Here is a 13,489-nt window from a genome sequence, read left to right as displayed (position 1 = left end):
CAATGTGAATTCTGCCCAGAGTTCATCCCAGATATGCAGTCTACGAATACAGACAGATCAGCAGAGATGTATTCTAAAATAGGAATTCTATCTCTGTCAATATAACAAATTGATTTCCAATCAAAACAGATTTACATATCACATTTATGTCAATAAGTTGTTTTGTTTGTTTTATTGCAGCCTGGATTTTTTTTTTGAAAGATTTATTTATGGTTTACTTTAAGCATAAAAAAATTGCCAATACAACTTTCCCAAAAGGCATAAACAAAAATTCATAAAACTTGCATCACTTGAGATACTTTAGGTATGAATTCACAACTTCATATATATATATATTTGGGTATATTGAGGGGGTTCTAATTTAAGAAATGCATAATTGGCTATAGACAGACAGTTGTCAGAACTTGGCAATGGGTACATGCAGGTTCATTATACTATGTCTACTTTTAGCTGTTCAAAACGTATCATAATACACGGCTGGGCGAGGTGGCTCATGCCTGTAATCCCAGCATTTTGGGAGGCTAAGGCAGGAGGATTGCTTGAGGTCAGGAGTTCCAGACCAGTCTGGGCAACATAGCAAGACCCTGTCTCTAAAAAGAAAAAAAAATTTTTACAAAATAAAAACAAAATGTATCATCAGACGAAATTAAATAAGAGGCAATTCATTAAAATGACAACTTTTCCCAGCTTGACATTTAACAAAAAGTCTAAGTCCTCTTAATTCATATTTAATGATCAAATATCAAATACTAATTCTTTTTTTTTTTTTTTTTTTGAGACAGAGTCGCGCTCTGTCGCCCAGGCTAGAGTGCAGTGGCGCGATCTTGGCTCACTGCAAGCTCCGCCTCCTGGGTTCACGCCATTCATCCTGCCTCAGCCTCCTGAGTAGTTGGGACTACAGGCGCTCGCCACCACGCCTGGCTACTTTTTTTGTATTTTTTTAGTAAAGACGGGGTTTCACCATGTTAACCAGGATGGTCTCAATCTCCTGACCTCATAATCCACCCGCCTCGGCCTCCCAAAGTGCTGGGATTACAGGCGTGAGCCACCGCGCCTGGCCATCAAATACCAATTCTTAAATGGTAAGGACCCACTATTCAGAACCTATATCCTTATCACCAACATGCAAATATTTATTGAATACTTAGTATGTCATGCATAAAGAGAAAGTTAGATAAATTTGATACAGCTACCCTCATAGAACTTACAGTGTAGTAGATGGCATGACATGTACATGAGTAACTGAACAGTGTTAAACTGCTATTTTAAAAAAAGACAGCTGAGTGCTGTGGCTCATGCCTGTAATCCCAGCACTTTGGGGGGCTGAGGCGAGTTGATTGCTTGAGGTCAAAAGTTCGAGACCAGCCTGGCCAACATGGTAAAACCCCGTCTCTACCAAAAATACAAAAAAAAAATTAGCCAGGCATGGTGGTGCAGGCCTGTAATCCCAGCTACTAGGGAGGCTGAGACAGGAGAATTGCTTGAATCCAGCAGGCAGAAGCTGCAGCGAGCCGAGATCACACCACTACACTTCAGCCTGAGTGACAGAGCGAGATGCTGTCTTAAAAAAAGAAAAAAAGATAAAGGTAAAGTGTTATGGTAGTCTAAGAGAGAACTCAAACTCTGACTCAGAAGCCTCACTTGCATGTGGACCACTGATATGAAATAATATAAATAGATATAATAAACAGGAACTTCAGTTTTAATCGTCTCAAACACCAAAACTTCCTATTAAACAGGTCCAATAAACTCACTCTCTATAAGAGCTAGACATAAATCTACTTGGTGGCCTATAATCTTATTAGCCCTTACTTGTCCCATCTGATATTAATTAACCCCATCTAATATGGATTAGTTAACAATGCAGTGGCTGCTTTGACAGGAACAGTTGGAAAGAGTTGGGGATTGCAACATACTCAATTATACAAAAATGCATTCAGCATCTACCTTGATTAAGGCACTGTGCAACAGAATTTGCAGGAGGGCACAAGGATGATTATAAATTTACAACCCTTGAAGAGCTTATAGCTGGGTGTGGTGGCTTGTGCCTGTAAATCCCAGCACTTTGGGAGGCTAAGGCAGGTGGATCACCTGAGACCAGAAGTTCGAGACCAGGCTGGCCAACATGGCGAAACTCTGTCTCTACAAAAAATACAAAAATTAGCTGGGTGTGGTGGCACGTGTCTATAGTCCCAGTTACTTGGGAGGCTGAGGCAGGAGAATCGCTTAAACCTGGGAGGTGGAGGTTGCAATGAGCCAAGATTGTGCCACTGCACTCCACTCCAGCCTAGGGGACAGAGCGAGACTCCATCTCAAAAAAAAAAAAAAAAAAAAAAAGAGCTTATAATCTAGTGGTAAAGGCATATATACATAGAACTAACTGTACAGCATAATAAAGCTCATCATCTGTACCAAAATCTAATTCGACAAGCCCACAAACTTGTGATTTACCAAACACAGTTATATATACACAAAAAGTAAACCTAGAACCCAAAGTTACCCAGCACCAATGATTCTCTCCATAAGCAATATCAAGTTTAAAGCAGTGATTACATTCTACTGCCTAGATTGTAAACTGAGTAAAGGAGACCAGCACCTCTCTGCCACTGAACTAGCACAGCCTTCTAAACCAACAAGGCAACGGCAGTGCCCAACTTTCTGTATGAATATAAGTCACATCTCTTTTTTATTTGTGACTTGGTGTTGCATGTGGTCATTATCAACACTTTCTGAAAGAACTATTACCTGTTCAGGCTGCCATAACAAAATACCATAGACTGAGTGACTTAACAGAAACTTATTTCTCACAGTTTTGGAGGCTGGGAAGTCCAAAATTAAGGTACCTGCAAGGTAAGTTTCAATCTGAGGCCTCTTCTTTGGCTTGTAGGTCTTCCAACTGTGTGCTCACACCACCTCTTCTAGTAAGCTCTCTGGTGCCTCTTCTTTTTTTTTTTTTTTTTTTTTTGAGACAGAGTCTCGCTCTGTCACCCAGGCTGGAGTGCAGTAGCACAATCTAGGCTCATTGCAACCTCCACCTCCCAGGTTCAAGTGATTCTCGTGCCTCACCCTCCTGAGTACCTTGGATTACAGAAGCCCGCTACCACACCCAGCTAATTTTTATATTTTTAGTAGAGACAGGGTTTCACTATGTTGGCCAGGCTGGTCTCAAACTCATGACCTCGTGATTCACCCACCTTGGCCTCCCAAAGTGCTGGGATTACAGGTGTGAGCCACCACGCCCGGTCTGGTGTCTTTTCTTATAAGGGCATTAACCCAATCAGACCTGGGCCTGACCCTCCTGACTTCTAACTGTAATTACCTTCCAAAGGCCCCATCTCCAAATACCATCACACTGGGGGATTAGGACTTCAAAAAAGGTATGGGGGGTGGGGGAGGACATAAATGCTCAGTCCATAACAAGCACCCAACATAAAAACGGCTAGAACAGATCACAAAAAAAGGTCCTGTATGGCTTTGGGGAAGGGCTCAACCCCAAAATATTTGAGAGTTCTGGAGGGGCCTAGAAGTGGTAAGCGAATGAAAATGTGGTTACTCTCCAGATCTGCCTTTCTCAATTATGGCCATTTCTGGCTGAACTAGAAATCAAAGGACAGGTTATTAATTACTAGCTCTAAGTTGCTTACCATTTGCCGAGACAGTTCAGAAATCTGACTGCATCTCCTCAGAGATCTGGAACACAGTTCTCAAATTCTAACTTACTTGTGATATACTTGTGAATGATAAAAATCGCTACAGGTACTTTTATTAATATGAAAGAGTATTGAGAAATTACTTTTCATTCTAACTTTTGTCTAGAATGAAAATCAATAGTTTTGCTATAATCAATTACTGAAATAATTTTACTTTCCAGTAAAACTAGCATTACAAATTTTTTTTAATTTTTAAAACTTCGTAATTTTTTGCCAGACTGACCCATGTAAGCATACAAATTCTTAATAATTATGCATGTCACATCTGTAATAATGGCCTTCACGTAAACATTTTTGTGGTTTACACATAAAATTTCTAATTACAAAGCTATATTATCTAAAATTACAGTAAGCAAAAAAATTAATCCAAGCTAAGACAATACTTGCCATATCAATTCATCATCTGTGACAAGGATTGCTTACGTCTCTTTGTGGTTAAAAAGAAAAAAAAAAAAAAGACATGTTGGCCGGATGTGGTGGCTCACACCTGTAATCCCAGCACTTTGGGAGGCTGAGGTGGGCAGATCACTCCTGGCCTGCCCAACATGGCGAAACCCTGTCTTTACTAAAAATACAAAAATTAGCTGGGCGTGGTGGTGGGCGCCTTTAATTCTAGCTACTCAGGACGCTGAGGCAGGAGAACTGCTAGAACCCGGGAGGCAGAGATTGCAGTAAGCTGAGATTGCACCACTGCACTACAGTCTGCAACAAAAGTGAAACTCCACCTCCAAAAAAAAAAAAAGACAATGTTCGTGGGTCCAAACAAAAGTTAATGGAAGTGAGTCTAAAAACGAGCTATGTGGGCTGGGCGCGGTGGCTCACATCTGTAATCCCAGCACTTTGGGAGGCCAAAGCAGGCAGATGACGAGGTCAGGAGATGGAGACCATCCTGGCCAATACGGTGAAACCCCATCTCTACAAAAATTAGCTGGGCGTGGTGGCACATGCCTGTAATTCCGACTACTCAGGAGGCTGAGGCAGGAGAATCACTTGAACCAGGGAGTCGGTGACTGGAGTGAGCCAACTGTACTCCTGCTTGGTGACAGAGCGAGACTCTGTCTCAAAAAAAAAAAAAAAAAAAGATAAAAATGAGCTATGTGAATTAAAAGAGGTACAACAATAGATAAACCACATTTTATTTTATTCCTAGTAATCAATAACATTTCCAAACTTGTGGAATGGGCAGAAATTGCTAGTTGGCATATTTTTACCTTTTATATTCAGATACATTAAAATTCTAAAAAAAAAAAAACCCCTCAAAGCAGATGATCTGCCATCTCCTTGGATAATTTGTGTTAACTCAGGATAACAAAAAACCAAAATTATGAGTTGCCGATGCAATATGCCCTAATGTAAAAACAATTTAAGCTAATAGTAGATTCATCTTCCAATTTCATATCAGTCTTACAAATAAACTACATATATAACTTGCTTGCCTTCCCTTCTGAGGGATAAAGCTGTTATAAGAATTAAAATCAGCATTATTGACTACTCAATCAAGAGAGGGAAAAATTATTACCCATTCTAGGGACATGGGCTCATAACTACTATATGTGTAAGGACATGAATTTACTCAATATTATAATTTTTCCTTTTATTAGTGTGTACAGTAGAAGAATAGACATGCTCACTCTGGACAAAAAAAAAATTATACTTATCAGTTATCAGAAGCACAATGCTGAAGACAGTAGTTCCCTAACAATCTGAAGTATGTTATTGAATCAGAAGTAAATTATCTCAGTAGTAGTGAATTATTGTAAATGTTAGTAATTTGGCAGCCACTGGGCAGGAAAATAAGAATTGAGGTTCAATATTGATATTACTGGTGGTGATGGACACATAAATTTTATCAAATCTACACAATATAAAATTACAGAAAGGTAGAAGAATATACTAGTACATCTTCAACATATCTTCACTACAGGGGAGTAAAATGACATGGACTAGTTACTATCTAATGAACTGCAGAAAACTAAAACAAAACTCCAAGGCACCTCTTCTCTGCTGATCTGGTTGGTCCTTTTCCTACCTTTTGCAATACCCAGATATAAACATTGGATAGAAAACAAAGTAGACCTGTAGTATGCAGGTCACAGTGCTAAATTCACAGAAAGAAACCTCTGAACTGAACTGCTCTATTTCTTGGTGGTCACAAAGAATAATTCTGGTTTACACCTACAGACTGATGCCAATCTACACCCTACTGATAACAGTGTGGCCAAGGACAAAAAAAAAAAGTGCTCCGTTTTACCAATTCTGTAAAAAATTATTGGCAGGGTAAGCTCGGCTAGGGCGGAATTACATTTCTAGGACTACCATCCCTGAAATTTAGAAGATATTATATCCACATAAAGTATATTTTACATTAATTTGCAAAAATCTAGAAGCTTTTTCTTAGCTCAAGTGTGTCCAAGTTTACCCTGGCAGTTTAAAATGATAGTTACAAGCAGCATGGGTTGTAACAGACACATTTGAGGGCCAATTTTTTTTTTTTTTTGAGACGGAGTCTCGCTGTGTCACCCAGGCTGGAGTGCAGTGGCCGGATCTCAGCTCACTGCAAGCTCCGCCTCTCGGGTTTTTACGCCATTCTCCTGCCTCAGCCTCCCGAGTAGCCGGGACTACAGGCGCCTGCCACCTCGCCCGGCTAGTTTTTCGTATTTTTTAGTAGAGACGGGGTTTCACCGTGTTAGCCAGGATGGTCTCGAACTCCTGACCTCGTGATCCGCCCGTCTCGGCCTCCCAAAGTGCTGGGATTACAGGCTTGAGCCACCGCGCCCGGCCAAGGGCCAATTTCATGTAAGTGATATTGGGCAAGTTACTTCATCTATCTGTGCCTCCAAGGTCATACTAGTGTTTATTTACCTAAAGGGTACCTGTTATGTAACTTTAGGGTGTTTACATTAGATAATGCCTGCAAAATATTCACTTCAACGCCTAAAACATAGTTAAGTATTCAATAAATATCTACTATTGTCATCACTAACTTAAAAGTTTAGAGATTGTAAGAGCAGAATCTGGGGTGAGACAAACTTAGGTTCAAATCCTAGTATTGTTAGGTAATCTTGGGCAAGTTACTTAACCTCTCTGATTTGCATAATTAAAAAAATTAGTTAATATACATAATAGGGCTTAGAAGAGTATCTAGCACATAACACCATTTAAGCATTTGTTATTGCTAACATGCAAACAATTTAAGGGAAGGAAATTTTTTAAAAAGGAAGAGGGATTTGCAAACTAAAAACAATGAGTATCTTATGTTCAAAGAAAACTAACAAACAGCCAGCTCTAGCAATAATTAAATTCACTGTATACTGGGGCAGGCATCACACCCCAAAGCTAAAAGCATCTACCTAGGCCAGGCATGGTGGCTCATGCCTGTAATCCCAGCACTTTGGGAAGCAGAGGCAGGCAGATAGCTTGAAATCAGGAGTTTGAGACCAGCCTGGACAACATGGCAAAACACCATCTCTACAAAAAATACAAATATTAGGCCGGGCGCGGTGGCTCACACCTGTAATCCCAGCACTTTGGGAGGCCGAGGCAGGTGGATCACCTGAGATTAGGAGTTCGAGACTAGCCTGGCCAACATGGTGAAACCTCGTCTCTATTAAAAATACAAAAAATTAGCCAGTCATGGTGGCAGGCACCTGTAATCCCAGCTACTCAGGAGGATGAGGCAGGAGAATCGCTTGAACCCAGGAGGCAGAGGTTGCAGTGAGCCGAGATCAAGCCACTGCACTCCAGCCTGGGCAACAAGAGCGAAACTCCATCTCAAAAAAATAAAAATAAAAATAAATAAATAAATAAAATAAAATACAAATATTAACCAGGGATGGTGGTGCACACCTGTAGTCCCAGCTTCTCGGGAGGCTGAAGTGGGAGAATCCCCTGAGCCTGGGGAGAATCACCTGAGCCCGGGAAGTCGAGGTTACAGTGAGCAGTGATTGCGCCACTGCACTCCATCCTGGGTGACAGAGTGAGACCCTGTCTCAAAAAAAAGGAAATTGGCAGAATTAAGTAAGTTGATGTTTAGAGACGAAAAATCAACATTTTTTCCTCAGCAACTGAATAAAAACAACAGCCACTACCATTTTTTTGAGTACCTATTATTAGCCTAGTTTTTAACTGGTATTACTCCAGAGAGCGCTAGGTTCGAGTCAGGCTCCTTCTCTTAATAACTATATGACCTACAGTATGTCTGTTAGCCTGAGGCTTGAAAGGTTCCTCATCTGTAAAATGGTAATAATCATACCATTGCTACAGGACTGTTTTGAAGACTAATTAGGACTACGTATGTAAACATGATGATGGCTATTATTACTATTCCCAGCCAGGGACCATGCAAGGGTTGTTTATTTTTTTGAGTACCTATTATTAGCCTAGTTTTTAACTGGTATTACTCCAGAGAGAGCTAGGTTCAAGTCAGGCTCCTTCTCTTAATAACTATATGACCTACAGTATGTCTGTTAGCCTGAGGCTTGAAAGGTTCCTCATCTGTAAAATGGTAATAATCATACCATTGCTACAGGACTGTTTTGAAGACTAATTAGGACTACATATGTAAACATGATGATGGCTATTATTACTATTCCCAGCCAGGGACCATGCAAGGGTTGTTTATTCACATAGACTGTCTTATAATCCTCTCAATAACTCCAGGAGGTAACCAGCACGTCAGATATACATCAAATGACTTAAGCCCAGAGAGGTGAAGTAAGTTGCCCACAGCCACACAACTAGTAAATAGCCCAAACAAGCTGGATTCCCAGTCAGACGCCGTTAATAGCACTGCTCTTTACCTTAAGTCATTACAATGCCTAATATGAAATAGAATCGCTTCTTAGGCCTCAAGTGGTTAATCATTTAATGTATTCATTCAACATACCATCATCGAGGACCTCTTACAAGCCAAGTACTAGAGTTACAGCGGTGATTCCTGCCCTTAAAAAGTTTTAGTAGGAGAAACAATCAACAGGTAACCAGGTCATTGCCAAAACAACAAAAATAATCGTAATAAAGCAGGTTAAAGCATTTAACTGGCAGGGGTTTTGACTACTTTAGCAAGCATGATCAGAACGGTTGGGGAGGGAGGCCAGCAGCTTGGCCGGTTCAACAAACAAGAATAAACCAGTGAGGGTGGAGCCAAGATACCAGAGGCTGATTACGGTTAAGAATGTTCTTGAAGGTAAGGACCAGATTCTCATTTTCTATGTCCTGGGGCAATGGTCAGTCTGGAATCCGGATTCTAGTACACGTGAATTTCGGCTTGAAATGACCTAATGCCTTTTCCCTAGTTCCTTCGTGTGTCACATACGCATGGTTACCGCTACCAGAGCTGTAGTGGGGCTTCAATGAGGCCATGCGCATCTCCATAAAAATGAACTAGTGTGTGCAAAACTAAAGGCAAAGCCCGGTCCCCACACGCCCTCCCAGGTGGTCGCTTTCCGTGCCGAGGCCCCTCCAGAGGCGCCCCCGAGAACCTCACCATCGCACCCCAAACTTCCAGGGAAGGGCCTCTCCCGAGAAAGCCCCCACGCCCCCACCCCGCGCCATCATTCCCGAATGTGCCCTCGGCCCCTCCCCGCAGCACGCTCGCAGGCGGCACATGTCAACCAAAACGCCATTTCCACCTTCTCTTCCCACACGCAGCCCTCTTTTCCCAGGGCTCCCCCGAGGAGGGACCCACCCCAAACCCCGCCATTCCGTCCTCCCTACCGCCCTCGCGTGACGTGAAGCCGAACCCGGGAAACTGTGGCCGCCCCCGCCTCCGTGGTTCCCTGGGCCCGGCCGCCCGAGCCCGCACTGCGGACCCCACGCCTCAGGGCCCGGCCGCCACCTGCCGCGTGGGCCTGAACCGGCCAGGGCCGGCGGGCCGAGCTGCTCACCACGACGCCAGGGCTGCGGGTCGCCATAACGGAGCCGGCCGGCGCGCGGGCTGACTGCTCAGGAGGAGGAAGCCGGTGGCAGAGCAGAGGAGGTGCAGGCGCAGCTAGAGGCGGCGCCGCGCGGGAAAGCCTAGAGGTTCGCCCGAGGGCTCGTCGCAGCCGCTTGAAGCTGAGGAGAAGCAGGCCCCGCCCTCTCCCCGCCCAGCCCAGCCCCGCAGGCCCCGCCCCCGGCCCCGCCGGCCCCGCCCACGCGCCTACGCCAGCGCCTACCAGTTTGTAGGCTCCCTAGGTAGCCGTGGGAATTTTCTCCCAGAAGAAGCGGAGGCTCCCCCAGCGAAGCCCCTTTCCCTCCCCACTCAGTCTCCTATTCAGAAGGCTCCCAGATTCCCAAACCTACCGCCGTCCGCGTTGCTTCATGGCGGCCATAAACCGGGCGCAGGCTTTTCGGGTTCCAGTCACCGCGTGACTCCTTGGACCAGACATCCCATTCCCAAGACCTTGCACTACCTGTGGCTTCCATTTTCCTGACTCTTGGCCCAGTGCTTCCCCAAACTCTTAACTGGTTGTAACAGTTGAGACCTAGAGCCCTAGTCACCCATATCAGGGTACACATCTGAGAGGACACTTAACTGCTCTGTAGCTTTGTACAAATCAGACTCTGAGCCTCTATTTTTGCCTCACTAAAATGAGTATATTGGCCGGCCACGGTGGCTCACGCCTGTAATCCCAGCACTTTGGGAGGCCAAGGCAGGTGGATCACCTGAGGTCAGGAGTACGAGACCAGCCTGGCCAACATGGCGAAACCCCATCTCTACTAAAAATACAAAAATTAGCTGGGCGAGGAGGCGGGCGCCTGTAATCCCAGCTACTCGGGCGGCTGAGGCAGGAGAATCACTTGAACCCGGTAGGCGGAGGTCGCAGTGAGCCGAGATCGCACCACTGCACTTCAGCCTCCACGACAGAATGAGACTCCGTCTCAAAAATAAACAAAAATAAAAATAAATTTAAAATAAATAAAAATTAAAAATAAAATGAGCATATTAATAATACATAAACAGGATCATTTTGAGTATTAGAGGAATATAGGTATGCGTGTGTGTATGTATATGTATGCACTTAGGACAGTACACAGTCAGCAAATTGGAACTACTGCTACTACTACTGATCTTTATTTTTGCCTACACAATTTCCTATATTGAATCTGAAAACAAAAATATGTTCCCCTGCTAATTAATTCTCAGATAGGTCAGGTAAGCAAGCAACAGTTGCTCCAGCAACACCATTTCTTATATACTCAACCCTATAGCTCCAGCATCCACCACAGTGCCCAGCACATAGTCGGTCGCCTCCCTCTTATTAAGGACGCTGAGGGGGATGTGATGGCAGGAGATTTGTAAAACTAGGCAAGTCATCGAGCTTCTCTGGACCTCAGTCTCTTCATCTAAAAAATGAGAATAATAAGCCTTGGTAACATGGTGAGACTCAGTTTCTACAAAAATGAAAAATTAGCTGGGCCTGGTGGCCATGTGCCTGTAGCCCCAGCTACTCGGGAGGCTGAGGTGGGAGGATGGCTTGAGCCCAGAAGGTCGAGGCTGCAGTGAGCCAAGATCGTGCCACTGCACTCCAGCCTGGGCAACAGAGAAATACCCTGTCTCAAAAAAAAAAAAAAAAAAAAAGAGAGAGAGAGAGAATAATAACTACTGCCATGAAGAGTTTTACAAGAATTGTAAAAATCATTTATGTAAAGTACCTCATATGGTTTTTGCCACATAATAGGTGCTCAAGAAGCAGTAGCTGTTACAATTTTAGCATGTATGAATTTGTGAAGTCCATACTTCCCTACTTTCCCTGCCTTCCCTCTTTATCCTGGAGAGGCAGGAGGCTATAATGGAAAAGGTGCATATGGGCTTTGGACTGAGTTCAAATCCTGGGTTCCCCACTAACTATTATAGCATTATGACTCTGGGCAAGATCCTTGGTCGCTGTGTGCTTGGTTTCTTATATGTCAAATGAGGTTAATATCTTTGTCACAGAGTGTGGTGAAGATTGAACAAAATAATATATGCAAAAGTGCCTAGCATAGAGCTTGGCTCAATACATGATGATACCAATGTTATGTGTTCCACAGTAATTTTGCCTTAAACAGTTCTTCACTTTCTTCTAGCCTCTAAGACTTTTTTTTTTTTTTTTTTTTGAGATGGAGTCTTGCTCTGCTGCCCAGGCTGGAGTACAGTTGCATGGTCTCAGCTCACTGCAACCTCCACCTCCCGGGTTCAAGCAATTCTCCTGCCGCAGCTTCCCAAGTAGCTGGGACTACAAGTGTGTGCCACCAGACCTGGCTAACGTTTGTATTTTTAGTAGAAAATGGGGTTTCACCATGTTGGCCAGGCTGGTCTCGAACTCCTGACCTCAGGTGATCCTCCTATCTTGGCTTCCCAAATTGGTGGGATTACAGATGTGAGCCACCACGCCCAGCCTGCCTCTAAGACTTCTAATCCATTCCCCTGTTGATGGACATTTGGGCAGTTTCCAGGTTTGGGCTATTAGAAATAATGCTACTATGAACATTTTGTACATATCTTTTGGTGAATATATCAATGCATTTCTATTTGGCATAGAACTTGAAATTCATATTAGAACATTTTCCTTACCCTTTTAACAAACATTGTGTTCTACCAAGAAGTTAATTCAGAGAACTTCCAGTTATATATTCGGCCCCTGACACACGTGGACTCAGCTACTCAAATTTGTTTCTAAATTAGGTACCCAACAATTCAGAATCCTTCCAGCTTGCCTCTGGCTTGCAGTTCCTTTCTCCAAATCCTCCAGTACCAGATATTCCTGTATTTTAACAGTGGATTTGAAACAAATAATGATAGCCAGATGATTGTAAAGACAAAGAAACAGTACTGTTCTTTCAATCTTGTCGTTCCATGTGACAATTTGGACTTTTTATTTGTATTTAAAATGGAAAACAGCAAACACTGCAATCTGCAAGATGTAAGACTTTTTCTTGGTAAGTGAAAATCTGGTTCACATATGAAATAGTTTACTGAATTTGGACACTATATTTAAAATGGAAATGTATTCTTTTAAAATATTGTTTTCCCACTACAGACAAAAAGCAAGAAAACAATTATTCCTAATTATTATATGATTATTACTAAAACAATTTTGTCATAGAGGTGAAAAATGTTAAAAAATTATCTACTCTGGACGTCTTATATGCTAGGTGTGTCACTGTTCTTTACTGGAATATCTGCATGCAGGAAGAAATAAGGAAAGCATGAGTGTAACCTAAGATTCCTCTTCCCGATGCCTTTCCAGAAACAATTTTTTTTTTTTTTTTTCTGAGATGGAGTCTAGCTCTGTCACACAGGCTGGAGTCCAGTGGTGTGATCTCAGCTCACTGCAACCTCTGCCTTCCAGGTTCAAGCAATTCTCCTTTCTCAGCCTCCCGAGTAGCTGGGACTACAGTTGCATGCCACCACGCCCGGCTAATTTTTGTATCTTTAGTAGAGACAGGGTTTCACCATATTGGTCAGGCTAGTCTCGAACTCCTGACTTCAGGTGATCCGCCTGCCTTGGCCTCCCAAAGTGCTGGAATTACAGGCATGAACCACTGCACCTGGCCAGAAACAATTTTGTAATCGACTCGCTTGAACACAATTATGAATTATTTGTGTGCCACAACCAAGTCCAACTATATTTCTTCTCTAGAAATTTATTTATTAAGATGTCTGTTTTTAACCATGGTGCTGTTCTCCTCCAAAATTTGTATTTCTATGAAAAAAAATCATCACAGAAATATTTATACTAAATGTTTAATTTTTTAATGAGTTGATAATGGTTTTCTCAATAATGTCAGATGTTTCACTTTCATCAGAATAGCTT

The 13,489-nt window shown here is 42.8% G+C and overlaps 1 protein-coding gene across 1 annotated transcript in view; it reads right to left on the bottom strand.

Annotated features, from left to right (window-relative positions):
* Window positions 1-9,785, bottom strand: part of HPRT1 (hypoxanthine phosphoribosyltransferase 1) — a 41,990-nt gene extending 32,205 nt beyond the window's left edge. The window contains exon 1 of the mRNA XM_025372991.1: window positions 9,596-9,785. Coding sequence (XP_025228776.1) covers window positions 9,596-9,622 — 27 coding nt within the window. The 5' untranslated portion in view covers window positions 9,623-9,785. The remainder of the gene's footprint in view (window positions 1-9,595) is intronic.
* Window positions 9,786-13,489: the final 3,704 nt, after the last annotated feature.

Source organism: Theropithecus gelada, chromosome X (genome assembly GCF_003255815.1).
Source record: "Theropithecus gelada isolate Dixy chromosome X, Tgel_1.0, whole genome shotgun sequence".
NCBI classification, from domain to species: Eukaryota; Metazoa; Chordata; class Mammalia; order Primates; family Cercopithecidae; genus Theropithecus; species Theropithecus gelada.
Note: the sequence above shows the minus strand (reverse complement) of the source record. Positions and strands in the feature narration are given on the sequence as shown.